This window comes from Callospermophilus lateralis, chromosome X, assembly GCF_048772815.1.
Source record: "Callospermophilus lateralis isolate mCalLat2 chromosome X, mCalLat2.hap1, whole genome shotgun sequence".
NCBI lineage: Eukaryota > Metazoa > Chordata > Mammalia > Rodentia > Sciuridae > Callospermophilus > Callospermophilus lateralis.
In genome coordinates, this window is record NC_135325.1 from 51432032 (window position 1) to 51456191 (window position 24160).

The 24160-nt window shown below is 48.4% G+C and overlaps 1 protein-coding gene across 11 annotated transcripts; it reads right to left on the reverse strand.

The window, feature by feature from the left end:
• Nucleotides 1-563: 563 nt before the first annotated feature.
• Med12 (mediator complex subunit 12) lies at nt 564-23903 on the reverse strand. 11 transcript variants are annotated; one of them, XM_077107619.1, is made up of 46 exons: nt 23696-23903; nt 23088-23192; nt 22692-22883; nt 22401-22557; nt 21413-21594; nt 21113-21223; nt 20736-20990; nt 20248-20394; nt 20000-20099; nt 19725-19861; nt 18415-18546; nt 17706-17832; nt 17187-17416; nt 16581-16661; nt 16283-16453; nt 15936-16080; nt 15719-15769; nt 15289-15407; nt 14954-15097; nt 14363-14526; nt 14004-14135; nt 13395-13622; nt 13076-13220; nt 12786-12906; nt 12214-12315; nt 12002-12115; nt 11581-11756; nt 11221-11400; nt 9955-10026; nt 9365-9498; nt 9034-9195; nt 8500-8611; nt 8245-8334; nt 7244-7353; nt 6862-6997; nt 6336-6497; nt 4984-5358; nt 4612-4762; nt 4277-4473; nt 4035-4112; nt 3891-3945; nt 3728-3815; nt 1839-2073; nt 1339-1494; nt 1037-1118; nt 564-826 (listed from the first exon to the last, which is right to left on the reverse strand). In XM_077107619.1, the coding sequence occupies exons 1-46, from the start codon at nt 23792-23794 to the stop codon at nt 783-785; spliced, it is 6486 nt and encodes a 2161-aa protein (XP_076963734.1). In that variant the 5' UTR covers nt 23795-23903; the 3' UTR covers nt 564-782. The 11 variants fall into 11 exon arrangements, with proteins under 11 accessions (XP_076963734.1, XP_076963731.1, XP_076963730.1 ...); XM_077107616.1 differs by having other exon boundaries at nt 4268-4473; XM_077107615.1 differs by having other exon boundaries at nt 4268-4473; nt 12002-12127; nt 13395-13664.
• Nucleotides 23904-24160: the final 257 nt, after the last annotated feature.

The following is a 24160-nucleotide window of genomic DNA, read 5'->3' on the forward strand; positions in this document are numbered from 1 at the left end:
GTCACTTGGTGCATGATGGGGACCACGAGATGGCAAAAAGGGTAGGCAATGTCCATCATCTTGACCCCTCCCACCCGCTTGTTTGAGGTCCAGTTTCTAGGATGCTGTAGAAGGAGAATCCAGTTCCATTGATTTTTTTCCCCTGATGTAACTGTCCTCCCCAATCCCAGAGGTATGGCCTCCATGAAGGAAAGCTGTAAAGAAGCTACCCCTTTTAAGAGACTGGGGGCCTGTACCTCGATATGTTGCCTTGGAGCAGGGAAGAGAGAGTAATAATCCAATCAGAATCAAGAAATGTATGGAGAGAATCAGACTGATCAGATTATGCTATGTGCATGTATGAATATGGCATAATGAACCCCACTATCATGTGTAATTATAATGTACCAATAAAAAATATTCCCTACTCAGAAAAAAAGGAACAGGGAATTGAAGGTAAAGGGGGGCGATGATCTGAATGGCATGAAGGCTTCTGACTTGTTTGTCCAACCCCCAGCACTCTCCCAAGAGACCACCCTTCCCCGACACACAGAACTCACACACTCCCTTTGCAAAGAAGCTCTGTGTATTGGGTGCAACAGCTCTGGGGTCTCTCTATATAAATAATATACAAAACCCAACAGCTCAATGCTTCACATTAACAAAAATACTAAAAACTCATTAAAAATGGAGCCTGAGGGAAGGGCCCCAACCACTACTGGTGCTAGCCCAGGAAGGGGGGCTAGGAATTAAGAGGAAAGTGTGGGGCCACATCCAGTGCACAAGTAGTTCCTCCACGTGGCTCAGTAGCGTCCGAATATGTTGGTACTGGGTTGTGGCTGGGTATCTGTGAAAAACCAGAGATTGTCAGGGATGGGAGACCCAGAAAGGTTATGGGTATGCAGGAAGAAAGCTAGTCAGGGAAGGGAAGGGAAAGGGAAAGGCATAGAAAGGTAGGGAAGGAAACCTGAGCTCAAAGCAATCACCTAGCTATATTTTCCCACCCTGTCCCCCACTTATTCCAAGGGGTTCTCCTCAGGAAGGCAGGCAAGCTTACTGGAGAGCTGTTGTTGGAGTTGCCGGACCAAAGCTGCTGTCTGTTGCTGCTGTTGTGTCTGCTGAAGCCCCTGGCGCTGGAACTGAGGTGGGAGGAGAAATCGGAAAATAGAACTCTAACCCCCCCCCCCCCCCGCCCCCGGGCCTCCTTCTTCAGCCTCATTTCTCAATCCCTTTTGTAGAGTGCCATGCCTTGGCCTCCCACTGCTACCCCAACTACACACCATTCCCAACCCAGATCACTGGCTATGTGCCCAACCTGGGCAGCTGTCCCTGAGCCTGGGGTTGGAGTCCAGCAGCTACCTGGGGCTGGGACTGGGGCTGGGGTTGGGGAGGAGCTGCCTGTTGCTGCTGCTGCTGGTGTTGTTGTTGCTGCTGCTGTTGCTGCTGCTGCTGTTGTTGCTGCTGTTGTTGCTGCTGCTGCTGCTGCTGCTGCTGTTGTTGTTGCTGCTGCTGCTGCTGTGAAGACACAAGATATTTCTGAGGCCATCAAGGCAGCTACAACTTAGTATTTGAGGGATGGGGGCAGGGAAAGCATTGGGTCTACTCTTCCTTTCTCAGACCAATGCATAAATGAAACCAAACTTGGAGGACCCATTAGTCAGTATCCAACTCTGTCCCACTATGATCCTCAATAGGCAAAAAGGGGAGGGGAGACAACCAACCTAAACCCCAGCATAGCCAGTTGCTCTCTGGGTGCTCAGCACACCACCCCATTTAATCTTGGTGATAGTGCGGGAGGAACTTGAGCTTCTCTTCCCTCCTAGGGCTCCCAAGTGCTGGATGGAATCCCAGGGCCTTACCCGCAGGATCTGTTGCTGCTGTTGCTGCCGGATGTGGTACTGCTGCTGCTGCTGCTGCTGCTGCTGCTGCTGTTGCTGTTGCTGCTGCTGCTGCTGCTGCTGCTGCTGCTGTTGCTGCTGCTGCTGCTGCTCAGGTAGGATGGAAGTTGAGCGGACACCTGCCTGGACGCCCTGGGTATTCAGCGGAGTCATGGTACCTAGCATGGTGGTCTGCTGCAGTGTCTGGTGTGAAAACCTCCAAAGACAAGGAGACCAGAGGTCAAGGCATGGGGTTGGGACAGAGTGGCATTTTAAACCCTGGGTCCCTGACCTGCAAGAAACTTTAACAGGTCATTGCATTCATTCCTCTTGGAACTAACCAAAGGAGCCCTTTTGAATTCTGACAAGACTTTTTGGTCAGAGAATAAGGTGTAAAGACAATGCTCCATTTTATTGTCTCATAGCCTTAGTGGTTAGGAATTTTTCAGTTGTTTTATTTTTTTCATATGAAAATGAAAAATAGTCTTATAACACGACAGGTATTCTATAAGCACTCACTGAAGTTTTTTGTTGTTGCTGTTTTTGTGCCTGGGTAACACTTCAAGTTGTTCTACTGCTCTTTATGCCCTCTCCACCTGAATTGCACATCCAGGAGACAGTCTGTGGCTGGGATCCCTGTCTCATCTTCTCCTGCCTTCAATTCACTCATTCCACACTTTCAACCTGCTTAACTCCTCCCATCATTTTCCTGATCAAAAGAACCCTTTCTGCAATTGTGTCTCAATGCTGCAGCTAAGCATTCAAGGACATCTATCAACCTTCCCCCAGCAAAACTGTACACTCCATCCTAACTCTGCTTCTGTCATCCAGACACCTTATTCACTCCAGCCCCTATGTCTTTGTTCATGCTACAATCTCTACCTAGAATGCCCTTTCTTCTCCTCTTCTCCATAAACCCCAATCCTAACTAATTCAAAGGCCTAACCTCCTTCATGAAAATTCTCTGATGGCTCAGGTCCACACTGATAGTATCCCACTTCTTGTGAATCTTTATTTTACTTCACAGCACCCAAATGCACACCTGATTCTATCTTTACTCACAGTAGTCTTCATATAGTTTTCGATGTAATTTTTTTTGTGGGGGTACTAGAGATTGAACTCAGGGGCACTCAACTACTGAGCCACATCCCAAGCCCTATTTTTTGTATTTTATTTATAGACAGGGTCTCACTGAGTTGCTATTAGCACCTTGAAATTGCTGAGGCTGGCTTTGAACTCACAATCCTCCTGTCTTGGCCTCCTGAGACACTGGGATTATAGGTGTGTGCCACTGCACATGGCTCTATGTAACTTTTTGCTCCTCAGCTAGAGTAAAAATTCTAAGTGGTAAAGGACTATGTATTTTGGCAAGGGGGCTATCTTTCTTCATCTCACTCAGTCCTAGCATAGTGTGGGTCATACAGCCACAGTTCATAAGTCCTCCAACTCAGTGCTTTAAACCTAAGTTGCAGAGCCTCATGACACAATTACCAGGTCTTAACTACAACTTGAATAACATTAACTCAGGTATTCACTTTTTAGTCCATCCTGAAGTTCAACTGTTCAACACAGGATTTATGACTCCTTACCCTATACTATGTCTACAAACCCCAGAACTTTCCTTATCAGAGTCAGGTAAATGGTTTCTCCTCTCAGAGCCTCTAAGAAATTCTGAAAGTTGATGTAAGACTACTGGTCTCCATATTCCCTTCCTACTTCAGTCTTCTGTGGTTATGAGCTACATGACCAGGTAAATGTTCCCAATGTCTCCAAAAGTTCAGACCAGTCCCATTACCTTCAGGCACTGGTTTTCTCAAATCAAATGCTCCCTCATACCTCAGTGTCCCTTCCCTTCTCATTACTTTGGGTACCTTTGAGTGGAGGTCAGTCCATGTCCATAGGTTGGGGCCTGCTGGTGTACATAGCCACTGGGCCGCTGTTGCAGGTGACGGGTAGGATCTACAAGAGTAGGATTGGTAGAGGGGTGGGTGCTCTGATAAGGCTGGCTGGAGTAGCTGGGGGGCACCATGGTACCTGCAGGGCCTGTGTGTTGCTGCAATCCCACATGAGAAACATAAGGAGTATAGCCCTGCAGAGGAGGAGAGAAGGAGTCAGGGCCAAGAGTGAGTGCAGCAGTTTACCTTCCTCTCCCTGATGCTCCCAATCCCAAGCCCTTACCTGGGAAGTCTGCAAGCCGTAGGAAGAGCTGGGAGTCATCTGATGGACAGACGACTGTCCCAACATCCCCTGACTCTGCTAAAGGGTAAAAGGAGAAAAACTCAAACTCAGGAAATGTTTTCTATTACATCCTCTCTTGTATATCCCACCCTGTGAAGATGCCAAATGTCTCCTCAGTCCTGTGACCCACAAAAGCCCCTCTCCCTGACAGCCCTCCCTACTGCCCCTCTCACTATCTTTGCCTGGAGCTGTTGGCGAAGGCGCTGTCCCTGGGGCACTGCAGGTTGCTGCTGTCGGTACACGGAAGTCTTGTAAGATGAAGGTTCTAGGCCCATGACACCAGTCACAGTTGTGGGTAGCACTCCAGGGTAAGCTGGTCGGGTTGGCAGCTTCTGCATTGGTAACCTCACAGGGCGATATGGATCCACACGAGGGCCACCTGGAAAAAAGAGTGGACTGACCTCTCTAGGCTCCTCATCCCTCCAGCCCTTGCTCAGAGTCCTAGTCATCCATAGCGCCCCAGGGGAGTGGAAACAAAGTCCAGGGGATCTCACCATTCCCAGTGGCTGGCCCTCACCTGCAGGTAGTGGCTGGTTCTGGGTGTACAGGCCTATGGGGCCCTGCCTGTAACTTAGGTGAGATATGGATCCGGGGTTGGGGTGGTGCAGGAGGTCTGGAGGCACTGTCACACCATAGGGACCACTTCGGCCTGGGCCCATGCCATAGTCCTGTGTGGGTAGCAGAGGAAGGTGAGTAGGTTGTAGCGGAATGTAGGGAGATTAGGTGAGGGAAGATGGGGTAAAGAAAAGCTGCATTTATATGGCTAATTTTTATTTCAATTCTAATGGCATCCTTTCCCATGTGCCACATCCCCATAAACCATAAACTCGATTATACACAAAGTCATGAATACGGGCTGGGGGAGAACTGCAGCAAGGGAGGCACTGGCCTCTGTCTTGGTGGCTGGCTGGCTGCGTTTCTTGCCCTTGGTGGACTTCTTCTTGCGTTCCTCAGTGCTGGGTGGAGCAGCCCCCGGTTTGTCAGTTTTGGGGGGCTCAGGAGCCTTTTTCTCAGGTTCTAGCAGGGTGGGAGCTGGTGGTTCCTCATCTTCTGGTGGCAGTGGCAGTGGCTCTAGGTAATAGGCACGGGGCCGGGGCCTCAGGTGTGTGTGGTAGAGTAGCAAGCGCTGTTGCTCCTCCCCTCGAGCCACTCGCCGGTCAACTCGGACTGTCCCAAACCAGCCCCAGGAGAGTGGTGCAGAGAGCTTCAAGCCCTCGAAGAGATCCCAGGGAGATATCTTCTGTTTTGTGGAAACCTGTAGACCCTGATCCAGAAAATGAGACACAATGAGCTGTTGAGACATGGAAAATAGAAGCTAGACCTTGAGAACTTGGAGAAAGGGGTAAAATATCTGTTGGCATTTAAAAAAAAGTTGTGCTTAGATTTGGTAGAGATGGTGAGAGGAGGAAAAACAGACTTGGATACATAGGAACACACACACCCATGTGGAAGAGTCATGAAGGGAGAGAGGGATGGGTGGCAGGGAGAGGCGTAAAGGCAAAGGATGAAGTCATGAAAGATGCAGCGGAGGCAGAGCTGGGGCAAGAAGCAGACACAGAGGCAGGGAGACAGAGAAGTGGGTGAGGAGAGAAAAAAGTGGGGAAGGAAGGAGAACAACATTCAGAGGAAGACAGAGAAAGAAACAGGAAAGCGGGGGGGGGGGCAGGTGGCGAGGGACAGAAAAAAGCAAAGAGAAAGGCAGAAAGAGAAAAAGAGAAAATGAGACAGATGAGAAATTAAGATAATGTATATATGAAAGGATTTGAATTTTAAAGTCAGCATCCTCTTTTCCCTTTCACTGTCTACTATACACTGCAATTATGATTATTGAACAAATACTGCAACTGACATAGAGAGAAGAGAGAAAACTGTGCCCAGATGGGTGGGTAGGGGAGAGAAATGCAGGGATAAGAGATATAGAGCTATCAACCAGATAGATGGGTGGGGCCATAGAGGAGGCAGGTGGGGCAAAGGAAAGAGGAGGGTGCGGTGCTGAGAAAGGGGTGGTATGTGACAAGGTGGGTGGAGGTGGAGGGAGAGACCAAGAAAATAGGGCAGGACTCCAAAGAAGGAGAGATGAAATGTAAGGAAAGCTAAGTGATTCACTCAGAACCCCAGAGATGGTTTTTATAGGCAGAGCCCGACAAACTCTTGGATCTGAGTCTTCTGGGGCTTCCAGGTTAATGTAGGGAAGGCACTTCCCCAAAGGGGCAGTGGGTATAGGAAGACAGTGGAACATGCCTCCTTCTTGAAGATGGAATCGAAGCCAGCAATCTTGTTGCCTTTGGTGTCAATGAGGGAGCCCTGTGGTTCACATGTGATGACATCTCTAGTCTGCTTGGGCAGTGGTAGCAACTGGCGAACCTTTTCCAGACTGTCTGATTGATGCTCTCCCAATTCCTTCTGCAGGCACAGGAAGATGGGACAAGAGTTCAAAGACACAGAAAAAGAGCATTGGGAAGTCTTGGGGTAGCCCAGAACCTGATATAAAGATGACATTCAGCAAATCCTCCTTGCATGAATAACAAAGTAAAAACAGATGTGAAAGTGGAGGGGAGAGGGGCTGGGGATATAGCTTAGTTGGTAGTGCTTGCCTCATATGCACAATGCCCTGGGTTCAATCCCCAGCACCACCAAAAAAAAAAAAAAAAAAAGTGAAGGGCAGAGGGCTCAGGTCAGAACAAAGTCCCTGAAGTTGGCTAGACAACAAACTCGGTCAGGGTGAACGAAACTGAGGTCCTAGTACCCAGGCACCTCCTCTGCTCACCTGCAGCTTCTTCACTAGGTTCATATATGCACGTTTGTTTTCCTCCATGCTGCCTTGTGAGATACTAGACATGTCTGCAGCCAAGGTTCCATTGATGAGTACACTCAGCATGTCCAACACAGTAGTAAAGAGCTCACTGTGGCAGGTGTGAAGGGAGAAAACCATAGAACAAAGAGGTTAAGAAAGAAAAAGGCCTGAGGGGAGAATTGGAGCAGGGAGAGGTGCTTGATATGTCATGCCAAGGGCAATGAGACAGTGAAAAATCCAGGGCCATGGAGTCCACAGTTACATCCACACTGATCACAGTAGGTAGGGTAGCTGGCACAAGGGTAGGGGGCTCCATTGCAATACAGAAAAGCTGGGAGGGGACAGGGATGCTTACTTGTTGGACTGCATGTCGACAGTGCCACTGATGATGATTTCCAGGAGGAGCATGGCCCACTCTGTGGTCTGCTGGGTGCTGCGTTGCACTGTGTCAAACATGCCCCCCACCTGCCACGGCCACAAGTCAGTCAGATGGCTCTCAGGGGTGCAGGGGTGATGACCAGCATTTAAAGAAAGTTTAGTAAGGAAGCAGGTTGGGTGGGAGTTAGGACCCCTGAGGTCATGTTCCATTTGTCTGTGATTTGCTATAGGATTTTGGGCTGATGACTGAATTCTTGATATCTCTCAGCTTTTGTTTCATTACTTATAAAATTATAAGAGTTGGACTAAATGATTGCCAGGATTCCATTCAACATTCTACAATGGGTTTCTAGTATTTCTCAGGTCCAGCTAGAATCTAGGATACAGGGCAGAGTCCCTATAAGGATCTGGGTTATGCAACCTACTGGACCCTGACTGCAGTGATCCAGTTCCTTTAACCATTTCAGGCCCTGCATCCTAGGAGAGCAGGATTAATACTTGAAGACCCCCAAAACCTGTGGTCTCCATCCTCATCCTTATTCTCCCAACAACCTGGGGCTTCTCTTTTTATTGGGGGGGGTACCAGGAATTGAACTCAGGGGCACTCAACCACTGAGCCACATCCCCAGCTCTATTTTATATTTTATTTAAAGCAGGGTCTCACTGAGTTCCTTAGCACCTTACCATTGCTGAGGCTGGCTTTTGAACTTGTGATATTCCTGTCTCAGCCTCCTGAGCTGCAGGGATCACAGGCATGTGCCACCATGCCCAGGGGGCTTCTACTTTTGTTTGTTTGAGACAGGGCCTTGCTATGTTGCCCAGGCAGGTCTCAAACTCATAGACTCAAGCGATCCTCCCACCTCAGCCTCCCAAGTGTTGGAACTACAGACATGTGCCATCATGCCTGGCTGGGCTGGGACTTCTTTACTGCATTTCCAGCCCCACACCCTTCCTTCTTTTTCCCAGCTCCCCCCTCACCAGGTTGAGCCGCAGTTTGAGTGCCTCATGCATTAGCTGCTTTGGTTTGCAATCATCTAAGTACTGGTCCTCTCGCCAATTATTCACAATCTAGGATAAAACAAGTTTAACATGCAGCTCAGGGATCTTCTTGTTTCCATTCCAAAGCACCCAATCTGTTTATCTGAAAGTATCGAAGGTTCCAAGTCCATAGTGGCCTCTTAGGTATATCCTTTACTACCCTCCTGCCCACCTCCATAGCTCAGAGACCTGTACCTGGTTCACTTGGTTGTAGAGGGAGGTAAGGAGTCCCTCACGTTGCTCATCCTGCCCTTTCAGACATGTCAGCACCAGAGATAAGAAGGGCTGCTGGCTCAACAGGGACATGCTAGAGATAGAAGGGAAATAAAAGGAAAAAGAGACAAGACGAGAAAGCCATGGGCTGGGGATAAGGCAACTTCCAACCTTATTCCTCCAAATCCCAGACTTTGCTTTCTCAAGATCTAGCCTCTTGGCCTGGGGTTGTGGCTCAGCAGTAGAGTGCTCGCCTAAGCACATGTGAGGCCCTGGGTTCTATCCTCAATACCACATAAAAATAAATAAATAAAGGTGTTGTGTCCAGCTACAACTAAAAAAAATAAATATTAAAAAAAAAGATCTAGCCTCTTGCTAAGCCATACCACTTTTATCACCTGATGGGCCACTTCCCTGTGATGTTTGTTCTCAGCCCTCAGCCCCAATTTTTATTCCCTGGGCCTGCCTCCTCTCCCTACTTCCCCTCAATACTGGCCCCCTCCACAGCCCCTTTACCTCTTCTGCTTTTGTCGATCACGTTCTTTGCGAGAAGAAGAGCCCAGGTGCTGACCCTTCTCCAGTTCCTCTCCAGCAGCCTTTAATACATGCCCTTGGACTGAGGTGGGCAGCTTGGCAATGAGGGGGGCCACCAGCCATACACCAGAGCGCTCTAGAGAGCTGGAAGACAGAAGAGAGGACACGGGATTACAGAGGAGCAGGGCAAGGTTGCCAATCCATCCTCTCCTTTCCCTGGACATGGATGGTATCTCCATGTAGCAGCCATCACTCATGCTACCAGTAGAGAGGAACTTGTAAGGGGATGAGTCCTGACATGGTTCTACCCAACCTGAGCACAGGTTTGGTCTTGCTGCTGCTGGGCATGTTGTTCGCAGTGCTTCCTGAAGATGACCCTGTCTCTGCTGACTGTTGGAAAACCTCGATTGTGGCCTTGGCAATGTTCTCCAAGAGGGAGTTCATCTCCTGTGAAAGGTGAAAGGCATAAAGGTGCAAAACTAGGTAGATAGGAGTAAAGAGAAAAGATGATAGTAGAAATGGGAGATGAGGTAAAGGAGAGCATATGTGGAGGTTGACAGGAAGGTAGGGACAAAACTCTGTCGGGAGTTGTAACCTCCAGCACCTCCATGTTTCTCCAATTCTCACTGTCTTTTCCTTTTAACACCTCTTTACATCTGTGGCCACAGAAACAGGTTCCACTGCCAGTGCTGCCAAGCTTCCCCACCACTCAGTGCTCTAATACTCTGAACTCATTTTCCTTATCATCAGCTTCACACGTCTGCTATTTTCCCATACCCTCTTATCTCTCTCAGTTCAAGAGCCCAAGGGTAGGACCTAGGTTCTTCTATAGTGGCTCACCTCTTGACATGTGGAGCTAGAAGTGGTCATGGGAAAGGGAGGGCCTGGGTGGGCACTACTCACATTGTTAGGGGTCTGCTTGATCATGAGCTGCAGCTCCAAGGAAGACTGGCGCATGGTCCACTGGTCCAAGTTCTGTGGTAAAGGCCCCACCCCCAAGCTAGTCATCATTGTTGTCACACTCCCACCATTCTGTGGCCAATTCCTGATCTCCCATACCTCGAATCACAGACTAATAGAGGTCTGAAAGGACCTCTATGTCCCTCTCTTTAAGAAAGATTAAATTTTAAAAATCCAAAAACTACATTTTAAATGTAGTTCAGGAAAGAAGTCTTTCTCCAGACTCCTGTTCCAGAACCTCATATCCTTTTCATCAAAAAGTCCTGCTTAATGCTTAACTTTTATTTATTTATTTTTAATATTTTTGTGGTTGTAGATGGACAGACTGCCTTTATTTTTATTTGTATGCAGTGCTGAGAAATGAACCCAGTGCCTCGCACATGCTAGGCAAGTGCCCTGCCACTGAGCTACAACCTCAGCCCAATGCTTAATTTTTAAATCCTTGATGTTAAAGTTGAAGTCTGCCTCTGTGTTTTAGATCAGCTGCTCAATGTCCCTGACAGGACCTTTACAAGACAATCTCTCAAAGTCCTACAGAGACTGGGAGGCCACGTTAGCTAATTTCCCTTTGGCATTATCTCCTCTGAACTGAAGAGACCTCATTCCTTTAGCTTGTCCTCCATGGCCTTATTTTTCCATCCTTCAGTCCCCTAAACATCTGAAGCAGTGGAAAGGGCACAAGCCTACCTAGGCTCACATAGTGACTCCAAGCTTACTAGTTGTGTGACTTTGTAGAAATTACTTAACCTCTTCAAGCCTCAGTTTCCTCATTGGTTAAACAAGGATACTCACACCCACCTCACAGGATTACAAAGATTAAGGGAGAAAATATTTGCACAACACTACACACAGTGCCGTGTATAATACCTGGGCATAAAGTATGTACTCAATAAAGAATAGCTATTACTATTCAGTTACTGCATCACAACCAATGTGCCAAATATATAAAGCCAAAAACCAGGCCTCCCAGATGCTATGCCTCCCACTGATGAGCCATCCTCACTCCAGACAGCTGTGCATGCACCTAACAGTCTTACTCTCAAGTCTAGTCCATACTGGATTTACTCCTATACCCACGCTGGTGCTGTTTCTCTCACCCCCTTTCTCCTACATCCCTGTTCGTCTTCGTGCTCTTTTTCTTGGTTCCCAAGGTTTCTCCTTAGGTTGGGTCCCACTGCTTCCTCCAAGACCCCCATCACCTTAGCCTACCTGGAGAATACGCTTAATGCGCTGCCTCTGGGGGTTTTCCCCATCCTCATTGTCCAGAAGTCGATGTGGGTAGCAGATGAGCTGCATGAGGCGCTGGGCCTGGGCGCTACTCAACACTGGGTCCTGTAGGTCATTGCTGTCCTCACATAGCGACTTAAGGCAACGTTCTCCTACCCATTCCTGAGGAAGCTAATAATCAGGGGACTGGGGGCAACCAGTGACGGGGTTATGAATAGGGGCGATGTGCTGGGGATAGGTAAGGGACCTACGTATAGTAAGGAGGTAGTGTGATCACAAGCTGGAAACAGGACTATATTATACAGTGGCATTTAGGAGGTGTGGGGGGAAGGTGAGACTGACCTGTTGGCAGATGCTGCGCAGCACGTACTTGGCATAGACATCCAGACTGGCTGTCTCCACAGAGATGTTGCGGCCACCCTGCCTCCGACCGCCACTGCCACCTCCTCCCTCCTCTTCTGGAAGTTCTTCTGTTCCTCCTGTCACAGTGAAGCCTGAACCCTTCAGTTCTGCATCCCCTGTGGTTCACGGGTGGGAGATAGGGAGGGCAGAGAAAGATCAGAACACTGTGTGGAGACCCGCCCCAGGCCCACAGAGGCAGAAATTCCCCTAATGTTGTCCTATGGGACAGAAATATACTTCTCTCCCTCCTCTCCTCAGGTCAGAGAGACCACCTTCAGGAGGGAGAAAGACTGTCTCTTGTAGTTTAGCTGGCACTCCACCCTATACACACTTCTGGCACCACTCCCTTCCTACCCCGTACCAAGTACAAATACAGCCTTGAGAACAGCAAACACAGCTCCATCCACGATGCGGTTCTGGGAGGCAGCCAGCAGGTGGCGGTCACAGGAGGAGCGGATTCCGACTGTAGGCTTGTCTGGGGAGGGAGCTGAAGTCAGGGGAAGCAAGAGTAGAGACCACAGGGGTTGAGGGGGCATTTTCTACTGCTGCCTGACTCTGATCAGGGTCACTTACTTCCATCAGACTGGCAAGGATTGAGTTGTGGTGTCTTGAAAAGGTGGAGAAGGATGCGGCAAGTAAGCCGGGCCCCAGGCTCTGAGTCCTGCTCACTACAAGCTAAGAGGAAAACAAAGCAGATCTAGAAAAGATTGAAGCTGAACTGTGGTTGGGGGGTAAAGGGGAGAATGAATAGAGAAAAAGAACACTGAAGGGAAGGTAGAGCAGAGAACTATTATGCAGTTGAATGGTCAAAAAATGGAAAGGTTGTTGGGCTGGGGGTGTAGCTCAGCATCAGAGCACATGTTTAGTATGCATAAGGCCCTAGGTTTGATTCCCAACACTATGTGTGCGCTCTCTCTCTCTCTCTCTCTCACACACACACACACACACACACAAATGGAAAAGTACAAATCCAGGTTTATAAAACAGACTGCTTCTAGCCTAGGGTGTACAAAAGCTCTGGCCTTGGGGTGAGGACCTGGGAACCAAAGCAGGGTGTCCCATACTGAACGATGGGAGGATGGCCATCAGATGTGTATTGAAATGTGGGGTACAGAAATTCTAAAAATTATGGATTGGTAGTTCACCAGCATTCAGGAGTGACGGGATGGCAGCACAGCGGATCAGATCTTCTAGGAGCAAACACTGGCGAGCAATGAGGATGGCAACAAAAGTAGCCAAGGAGTCATGAAAGGACAGGTCACTGACCTAGAGGAAAAAGCAGACATGATGGGTCAGGGTGGAGAGGAGGCACACAAGGAAAGCTGTGTGCTTCCCTTCTACAGAACTCTGACCCACTAAGACCTTGATAATCATGCCTAGCCCCCTGCCCCACTAACTTCCCCATTCTCCACCAAGAAGCTACCCCAAGTCTTACATCTACATTGCAGAGGAGATCATTGAAACCGCAAGTGCCATTGTTAGAGGAGCAGCACAAGGCCTTAAGTACTCCTAGCCACTCAGCACTTAGTGACTTGCAGTAGCCGGTCAGCTCTGCACACAGGATTGCAATGTCATTCACCCTAGGGAAAAGTAAAGATGCCCTCAGGAAAAGCCTTGCTACACAAAACCTCAGATTCTTTAACTTTTCATCTCTACCCCAGTAATAATCAGAGTGTAGAACCTCCCAGGTATGTCACCCCTCCCAATATCAGGTAGGGGTGTAATGCCCATTCCTCATTCAGTACGCCCCATACCTATCGGGATCATGGTGCCCTACACAGACGTGCATAAGGGCATTGCAGACAAAGCTGTAGCGGTTAGCAGGGTTCTCACTAAGACTCTTGCCTAGCCCTGTGTAGGTGAAGGTATGAGCAGCAGGGTTCTCCAGGGTGTCGATCATAAACTCGGGTGCCCAGCGCATATTAGATTCTGATGGCTCCACATTGCAGTAGATGGTATTCTTCACCTTTGAGCAAAAGTCGCTGCAGGGGTCGGGGAAAGGAGATAGCTGTGTTGAAGAAGGTCTGGTAGAGGTGTGGTACAGGGATGGTCAGGAGAGGGGAGAAAAGGAAAAAAAAAGGAGGGAGTGAGGGACAAGGGAACTTGGGACAAGAAAAAAGGAGATGGGGTCTGGCAGACTGGGCAGGAAAGGAACCACATGAGAATAAGAAACAGGGGCCTCTGGAGGCAGAGAAGAAGAAGGCCCACTCTTGGTAATGCAACAACACATGGAGGACACAGTCCATAGTGACCCTCTGTAGACAGCAGGGCCCTGGGCTGTGCTCTGCTCCTGAGGTGGGTGGTAATGGGAAGGAGATGAGACTAGGTCCCACTCTCTACCCTTTACCTCCCACCTCTCTTACCTGAAGAGCTCCCCAAATTTGCTCTTTAAATGGCTACAGGAGGTGTACAGATCATAGAGATAAGCAAGGATACAGCGTTCTGCAGAGGAGCCATCTGATCGGTTCATCCCATGCTTCACTACACCACACAGCCTGTCATAAGAGGCAGGGTTGGGAGGATTAGCAGGAGGTGTACAGGGCCTGGGGCACAAATGCCCCTTGAAACAGATTCAAGCCTCCTGGTAACACCATTCCTTATCCATCTGAATTGTAGGCCCTTCCCCACAGTGTGAGCTCACATGTTCTTCCCAGGCCACTTTCACTGGCATCCACCAGAGCCCTGTGTGTTTTCAAGTTTTTTGGAAGCAAGCCCTGCTTACCCCTCAAAGACCTGTGCCATCTGGTCCTGGTTGAGGATGAGACAGGCATGGTAGTGCCGCAGGACAGCCACAATGCACAGGCACAAGCTGGTAGTGTAGCTGCCCACCAGATCCGAGGATTTGAGAAGCAGCTCGGCTTCAACCACACTCAGTTCATTCAGCAGCTAGCAGAGAGAACGAAGGTGAGAGGTGAGAAAGGGCCCCTCGTGTCATTCATAACCCTGCTTCCTGTGAGGAAGTTGATATGCCAGGCTGGAGCCCCCTCAGCATAGAAAGGTCCTGTTACCACGTGCCAGACTGTCCTTTACTCCATAAATGACACCTCTCACCAGTCTCCAGGACACACTTCTATGAATTCCACAGTGGCAGGACAGTCTGTGCCCAATGCTCTAATCTGTCTCCTGGGCCTCCCAGGGGAGCACTTAAGTCTCTATTCCTGCAGTCTTAGCTCATGTTCCACTCCCCCGCTGTGCTAGTCTTCCTGCCCCATTCAAATAGCCTGCAAAACTGGCTGACGCTTCTATCCTTGCCTTCATGACCCTATATAGCACGAATTCTTTCCTCCACCCTTATCTTCCTTATCTTCCCTACCTGAATGGCAAAGTCGATGAGGCCACTGATGCTGAGTGAATATTCCATGAGGTCGAAGATGAACTGCACATGCTGCACCAGAGGCAAGTGGTATGACATGCCAAGGGCAAAGCTCGTGATCTGCTCCAGAACATTCCGGGAGACCTGATAAGGGCGGTGGGAGTGAGAAGGGAGTGGAGAGAGGGAAGAAGACCCAGGGAATCAGGAAAGGATGATGGTGGAAGGGGATGAGACCAACAGGCTTAGCCTGCTTAGGAAGGGGAAAAAGATAAAAGGGAAGGAGAAACAGGACAGGAGGCCAGAATGTGGGAAGGGGGCTGGGCTTAGGCCCACACCTGAGCAGTGACCTGGTGTTGGTCATAATGTGAAAGATGTTGGAACTTAGCAAAGATATCTTCAGCAGTGGGGAAGGCTTCAGGTCGGTTGCGGCGCCTCTTCTGCCCATCCTCCCCACCTGAAGGAACAGTTGAAAAGGATGAGTCAGGACAGACAAAACAACTAGTTGACTGGGGAGGGGAGAGGGATATGGAGAGGAGGCTATGGAAGGGAGGGGTGGAAGGGAGGGTGGGAAGGAAAGGGAAAAAGGGAAGGGAGGGTCAAGGAAGGGCTGGGGAGGGATGAAGGGAAGGATGAATGGGACTGTGAAACAAAGGTTTAGAGGACCACAGACTATGTGGACCTTAGAGGAATATGTACAGGGAGGTGCTAGGTTGAGGGAGGGAAGGAGGAGGGAGGGAGGGCAGTATGGGGCTTACTGTGAGGTACCTAAGAATGTCAGGTCTCCAGGATTCAGAGGCACAATAGGAGCAAGCTGGTCTGCAGAGGGGGGGAATGAGGGGGGAAGTTTCAAAAGGACTAGAGCTCTCAGAGACTCCAAGAGACAGGACATTGGGATATGACTGGGGAGTTCCCTATGCTGGGGATGGGAAGACTGACTAGGGCATTCTTTGGGGGAGATCTGTTTAAGAAGCCTCAAACCCACCAGTTTCTGCTGTCCCCTTGCGGTTCAGAACCTTCAGGATATCCTTGGTGATTTTCTTGATGGCATGGCGGGCATCATCTCGCTGCTTTCCCACCCCAAATAGTACAACCAACCGCTGGTTGCACTCATGGCTGCATGACTCCTCCTGCATCCCAGCAGCACCATCAGACTTCAGCATGGATCTCCTTCCCTCCTCTTAGTTGCATGCTCTGTACCCATCAGCTCCCCCATGCTTGAATCCCTTCCCAGAACACCCAAGCCCTCAGGAACAGCTCCATCCCCTCGGCAAATTCCTTGGATAGAAATCTGGGCAAAACAGATCACTGCAAGGTGTTGGGGAACAGTACCTGGGGGATAGGAAAGTGTGTGGCGTACTGCACATGTCGTGGCTGGTCATAAAGAACCCCAAGGGTTCCTTCAATCTTCTCCTTGGGTGGTGGCTTCACCTCCTTCTCTACATCTGGTTTCTCAGGAGATGGGCTGCCCTTCCCCTCACAGGGCATAGTAGGGGAAAACAACTAAGAAAAGTAAAAGGGTGGAACATTGAAGAGAAAAGGGGATGAGGGAGTATAAAGAAATTCCAAGAAGAGGCAAAATGGGAGGAACTAAGGAGCTAGATTTTACCATGCTCAGGATCGCACTTACTGAGAAGTCAGGCTTCTCCATATCCTCAAACAGCACACTGGAACTAGGGTCAATGTCCATAGATTCTGAGAGTGCTGGATCCTGAGGGCACAGAACATAAGCAAAGCTGCTTTAGCCCTAGGGAAATGCTCCCCACTGCCTAGAAGATTTCATGTGAGAACTAGAGAAAAAAGACCATATTGGGGAAAGCACAGGTTCCAGATTCAAGCCCTGTCCAGTCACTAAGTATGGGCTTCAGTTTCCATGAGCTTTAAATGGGAGATAAATGTACCTCCCAGGGATGTTGTGAAGACCAAATTTATTTTTTTTGAGAATTTTAATATTTATTTTTTAGTTATTGGCGGACACAACATCTTTGTTGGTATGTGGTGCTGAGGATCGAACCCGGGCCGCGCGCATGCCAGGCGAGCGCGCTACCGCTTGAGCCACATCCCCAGCCCCAAGACCAAATTTAAAAACAAAAACAACAAACTGACATGAGAGTGCTTTGTAAATCCCAAAGTACTAAGAAAATACTACCCTTCGTAGACAAATGAGGCCTCAGAACTGTGCAAAGTCGATGGGAGTGTCAGAGGAAACAATTGAGGGTAAGGAAAAGCCACTCACCTCCAGCTTGCTACTGCTGCTGCCTTCAGCCTCCTTGCGCTCTGGGTCATCGACAGGATCATCAAAGGGAGAGGGAGGCCGGGGACCAGGGGCTCCAAAGGCAAGGTCCCCTCGGGAGATTAGAGTGCAAGTATACATGTTGTGGGAGAAAACATCATGTCGAATCAGTTCACAGAAAAGCAGTACCAAGTTAAAGAATTCCACCCGCTCGCTCTCACTTCGGGGATCCGCTGGAAGGAGGGAACGAGAAGAGATGAGTTAGCAGAGCACAGAAGAAGGGGTCAGAAAGAGAAGGAGGCACCTAAGGCAGGAGTAGGTCAGAGAGGAATACCCCTGATGCAATCATAGGAATAAAGCCCTCCCATCCAAAAACTGTTGAAGGACACAAAGTATTATGCCTAAAAATAGTTCTGTACAGAACCCAAGACAAATACAGACCAGAAGGCCCTTATTATGCTTTCTGGTAACAGTAATGGCTAACTGAGTCTAGAACAACCAAAGGGTGGCAGGGGTCCATACTCAGCATGGGAGCCTGTGTATCCAGAAACTGCAGGAGGACATCCTGGAAAATGGGAGCACTAGGAGCAGAAAGGGAACCAGAAGCAATGGAACCCTTCTCATCTGCTGCTTCGGATTCTCCACAACGCTGCAAGATGAGAGAACAAACTGAGGGTTGACTTTTCCCTGTTTCTTCACTTTTTGCCACCTCCCAGCTATAGCCTTGATCTCTTCTCTAACAAGTTATCAAATGCTCCTTTCTACTCATGCTCCATGTCCTTAACATTCCCTATAGGATCTCTAGTGGGGATTAAACCCAGGGATGCTTTACCACTGAACATCACCCTAAGTCCCTTTTATTTTTTGAGACAGGGTCTTGCTAAGTGGCTGAGGGTCTCTCTAAATTGCTAAGGCTGGCCTTGAACTTGCAATCTCTTGTCTTGGTCTCCTGAGTCAACTGGAATACAAGCACGTGCCACCGCACCTGACTCTACCGTTTCTTTTTTTTAATATTTATTTTTAAATTATAGATGGACACAATAACTTTATTTTATTTTATGTGGTGCTGAGGATCAAACCCAGTGCCTCATGCATGCCAGGCGAGCGCTCTGCCTCTGAGCCCCAGCCCCAGGCCTGGTTTCTTTATTCTGTTTTCACACCTTCAACTTTGGTCCCACCTTGCACTCTCTAGGATCTCTAACCCTGGTGAAATTCCCTCCCATTGGCCAACCTCAGCCTCAATCTCTGCCTGTCTCTTCTCCAGAAGCTTGGCTACCACCATGGCACGATGTCGACCAGAACGCTTGCAGCTGACAGCCCATTCACATAATAAAGAAACCACAGCATCATCATCAGAAGAGATCTGGAAATCAAAGGAAGATAAGGGTGAGTAAGGTAGGCTGGGGACAAAGAACTGAATTCTAATTTTTTTTTCTTTTTTTTTAAAATTATACACAGCATTTGTTAATTATTTATTTACCAAGAGAAACTATTCCTTAGCCCACACATTCATGTTTAACAGTTCAGGAACACAAGTCAAAAACAAACTTCTATGGAACTCAATCCAAAGAGATTCTTTTTTAAAAAAAAATATTTTTTTATTTGTAGTTAGAAACAATACATTTATTTTATTTACTTATTTTTATGTGGTGTTGAGGATCGAACCCAGGACCTCATGTATACTAGGCAAGTGCTCTACCACTGGGCCACAATCCCAGCCCAATCCAAAGAGATTCTTGATATTCCAAAATCACTTTGCACTCTGAAAATTACCAGCCCTCTTCATCTCCTCAAAATCTTTCATCAAATCATAATTTTGGTAGGAATCTGGGTATGCTGCTGGGCATGGTAGCACATGCCTGTAATTCGGCACCTCTGGAAGCTTAGATAGCAGTATTACAAATTTGAGGCCAGTCTCACCAAGTCAGTGAGGCCCTAAGCAACTTAGTCAGACCCTGTCTCAAAAAAAAAAAAAAAATGCAGATGTAGCTCAGTGTTAAAGTGCTCCTGGGTGCAATTCCCAGTTATAGAAAAAAAAAAAAAAAAGAAAGAAAGAAACAAGAAATCTGGATATGCTGAGTTGAATTTTTTAAAAGACTAGACCCATCTGAAAATGTCCTGAGCCCAGAGCAGTGGTACATGCCTATAATCCCAGCTGCTGGGAGGCTGAGGCAGGAGGTTTGTAAATTCAAAGCCAACCTCAGCAACTTAGCGAGCGAGGCACTAAGTAACTTAGCAAGGCCCTGTCTCAAAATATAAAATAAAAATGGCTGGGGATGTCACTTAGTGGTTAAGCACCCCTGGATTCAATCCTTGGTATCAAAACAAAATGAAGCCAAAATGGGCCCAGGAAGATGCCTCACCCTGCCATCCTTGTACATACATCTACTTTTACAATATTATTTGTTCTTTCTATCCCCCGCCCTTTTTTTTTTTTTTTTGTGTGGTGCTGGGGATTGAACCCAGGGCCTTGTGCATGCAAGGCAAGCATTCTACCGACTGAGCTATATCCCCTGTCCCTCTATTCCCCTTCTTGCTCACCTCGTGCCCATCCTTGCTAGGCCCCAATCCAAAGATTCGGTTACAAAGAGAGTCAAGAGAGTTGCTGAAGTCAGAGCGCTCAAAACTATGACTGTCCAGAACTTCCAAAGTATGGAGCACCCGTCCAATGGTAAAGCCTAAGGAAGACAAGCAGTAAAGGGGACTTAACCAGAGGTCCAAAGCATTCTGACTCTCAGATCTCTACGATCTCTACACCCTTACCACACCATCCTTTCCTCAAAGATACTTCCTACTATTTGTCCTCTGACACCCACCTGCAGTGGCTTCCTGGCACTTATCAAAAGACCAGCGAACCTCAACTGCCTGTCCTCGCTCCTTGATCTGCTGCTCAATCTCCCGCAACTTTGCACGGACCTGCAATATCAAAAAGGAAGGCTTTAAGGATGTACTCAGGCATACAAAAGGCTAAAAGAACAGTACCAGACTCCAAATTACTATTTCTAGAAGAGTAATTCAGACTCATATTCCAATCTGGGAGTACCAGGCTAGTGGTCAGACTTACTTGCTGAGTGAAGGCACTGTTGCCCTCTGGCATGGGCAGGTTGGAAGGGGCAATAGGCAGGTGGTCAAGTGGTGAACCCGTCTTAATTCGGCTATCAGTCAGTGAATAATGCCAAACCAGGGCACTAGGACAACATAGGAGGATGGTCTGCCAGACAGAAACAGCTAAGTCAAACTCAGTTACCATGACTACATGGAATTCCATTGTAAGATCCAACCCTGTTACTTTGAGTCCCAGAGGTAGGTACCAATCCATCTTTGATCCCCTCCCTTCACTCACCTTCTGGAAAGCCTTTTAGCCCTGGGAGAGGCTGGACAAAACACCCAAAGGGAAACTAACACCCCATTACCGAGAAGCAACAATCTCCTAAGAAAGTACTCAGTGCCTACTCCCACCTCCAATTTGGAATCACCCCTGTTCTCCAGCATGGGCTCCCAGTTCTTCTCAAGCTATACCTTAATACTTCCTTGGGTCCACCTAGTACCTACCTGTAGTATACAGCTGAGACCAAAAACCAGGGGCCGGTGCTGAGGGCACATAAGCAGGTCACTAAAGGGAGTGGAGGGTGTGCTGCTAGTTGGGGGCTGAGGGGCAGGAGTGGTAGGCAGTGTGCTTGTCGACTGAGCAGATATAACATGAGATGAGTGGCTACTCATGCCATCCAGTTGCAGGGCCAGTCTCCGGGTACAAAAGTAGGCAAGGCGGCGGGACAGGTATGCAGACTGAACGAATTCCCCAGAGTACTGTGAAAACAAGATCATCAGGGTCCCTGATTCTCTCCAAGGGACACTGTTGTAATGTCTTAGTCTTAGTCTTACCCAAATCCTCCCTAGACCACCCCTGCCCCCCAGACGCTAGGCCTTACTCGAAGCAGTAGGGGCAGCAGCAGTTTAAGCAATTCATCCTCTCCAGGGCGGATTTTCTCAAAACATTCTAGAACCCAGGTCAGGAAATCATGTCTGTCCAGCATTCCATCCTATGGGTTACAGGGATGGGAAGCGTATTAGTTCAATCCAGGGACTATTAAAGATCAGGCAGATAAAGTAAATGAAAGGATAAGGAGAATCATAACTGGGGCAAAGTGAGAGGCACATTCTGTTCTATCTTGGCAGAGTCCAAAGTTAGGCTCAATTCAATGCTCCACACAACATGGCCTCCTCCGTACCTGAAACATGAACATGGCTAGCTTCTCATTGTAGTCCCACTGCCTAATTGCCACCTCCACATCATGGGGCAAGGGCCCTATTGTAGAACCACAGCCCCCACTTCCTGCAGGCCCTGGCCGGTAGTATTCAGCCATCTTCTGTAGCTGCTCCCATAAGTACTTGGTGATGATCTGAGTCCATTCTAGAGGCAAGATGGAAAAGGGACAATTTGACACTATCCTTCTGCTTAGAATACCTTCTGTTCCCTTCCCACCCCCAATCACCATAATTCTAAATTATACTCTTCCTCTTAGCCTCTAGTCAAATTCTACCTTCCCAAAACTTCCCAACTATCCCCCAAAGAAAGTAATCTTTCTGTCTACTGAAGTTGCAGAAAACCATCTGTGTTCTGTGTCCTTTTTTTGGTACTGGGAATTGAACCCAGGGGTGCTTTGTCCCTGAGCTACATCCCCAGAACTTTTTCTAATTTTTAAATTTTGAAACAGGGTCTCACTAAAGTTGCCCAGGCTGGCCTTGAAATTGCCATCCTTCTTTCTCAGCTTCTCAAAAGTCGCTGGGATTACAGGCATGTAACCACCACGTCTGACCTGTCTCCTCTTTTGACATTCACCACATTCTATATTTATGCTATTTAAACATAAATATAGGGCTGGGGATATAGCTCAGTTGGTAGAGCACTTGCCTTGCATCTACAAGGCCTTGAGTTCAATCCCTAGCACCACACACACAAAAAAAGAAAACATAAAAATAAATTTGCCTAAGCATCCCTAATAGACTGTAAGTATCCTAAGGACAGAGATAATCTACTGGTCATCTTTTCAGCCCAAAACACAAAAACAGGTAATCAAATTACTTGATGTTTACTAATTGAATGGATGCAATATATAAGTAGAAGCAAGGAATATAGATTAGGAAGAATGATTCCAAGGGTTTCTCTATCACTCCTTGAAGCCATCAATAGTATGCCTGGTGTTAGAAATTACTCACCAATGAAGGGGTCAACATGTCTCTTCTTAACCTTGGTTTCAGTGATTGCTGCATAGTAGGCAGAGGTCATCTTAATGAGCCAGGCGGCCCTCATCACAGGCACTGTGTATTTGGCTAAGTATCCAAACACTTCTTCCTTCTTACTGAAAATGGGGACCTGGATGGACATCACAATTAGTGAGGTCTCTATTCCCCATGAGCTGACACCCAAGCAGCTTAATATAGGAAATAGGAGAGCACTTGGTACCCACAGTCCCCTCTTAGTTTGAAAAATAGGAAACAGTGCCTCACCTTTTTGGCTAATTGTGTGAGCGGTTTAGTGCCAGCCAGATCAGTGAACCAGGTGTTAATGGCATTCTGGGATCGCCCAGTCACCAGCCAGAAGTTGTCCTTCTGGTTCACTTGAGGCTTCCTGCGACCAGTGTCAGGTAGGGTGTTACAACGTAACTTCTCTGCAATAATGCTGCTGAAGTTGGAACTGATCTGAAGGAAGAAAACTACACCTCAGGGTGGGAAGAAGGGGAAGACAGGTGGTGGTGCCTTTAATGTGAAAATGCCAATGTGGTAGCATTGGATAATGAAGGCAAATTCAGCCACTTAGATTGTCCCTTTACATCTTCCCAACCCAGGGCCTTTGATCCTCAGATTCTTCCAGCCTTTTCCTTCAGCCTGGCAGTGTTGTCTCACCTTGGCAGGATTAAAGTTGACGTTCTTGGCACTGCCATGTTCATCCCCAGATACAGCAGGCTGGTTATTAAAACCTTGTTTTACATTCAAGGCCGTCAGTTCATCCTGAGACAGGAAAAAGCATTTTAGCATTTTTTTCCTTGGGAGGTGATTGTGGGAGAGAAAGGCAGAAATGAAAGGAACAAGGGAGAAAGGGATGAAGATTGGTTCTGAATAGAACATATTGTTATTTAAAGCTAGGCCTTTACCTTCGTTTGGACCCCACCCTCACCCATAGGACAACTAAGATTCCCAACCACCAGGAGCTCCCTCAACATCACTCTTCCCTAGAGAGTAGCCTCATCAAGCTACCTCAGACAACTTTCTGAGACGTGTGCGTGTAGAGAGGGGTGACTGTGGCGCGGCGGCCCCTACATCATTTCCAATTCATGCCTTGGAACCTCGCAGCTCAGTCCCTGCTCCCTGACACCGGCCCACTTTACTCTTCCCCCTTTCGGGACTTTTGCTCCCACCTAATCGCCCCGCCCCCCCTTCCCTAAACTGTCAATGCCGCCTCTTATTCTAATCATCTGCCCAAGACCCTAGGGAGCTCGGATTTTTGAACTCACCTCCTTCTGTTTGGGATCTTGAGGGTACACATCCGGAGGCCCCAGGCGCGGCCGCTTCAGGGGCCGGTGTTCGTAGCTCAAGATCCCGAAGGCCGCCATCTTGCCCAGCCCGTAGCGCCAGAGGCGCCAGCAGGGCCGGGCTGGGAGGCGGGAGGAGGGAGGAAGCCGAAAAGGGGGGCGGCGGTTGAGAGGACGGCGGCCGAGAGACAACAAGGGGGCACGTTAGAAACTCTCGATTATTGCCGGAAAGTACCGAGGGTAGCCGAGGGACGCCGAGAACCATCGGACAATACCGACCGCAGAGGGGCGGGGCCTGTCCCGGCACGGGGCGGAGCTCCGCGCCCCGCGAGCTTTTTGGCCTGAGAGGCAGAAAGTCAATTTCACTAGGCAAAAATCTGCGAAACGTTTAGAGCTGTGTATCTTGTTGAAAGTGCAGACCTGCGAAGCTCTTGACATATGTGGTAC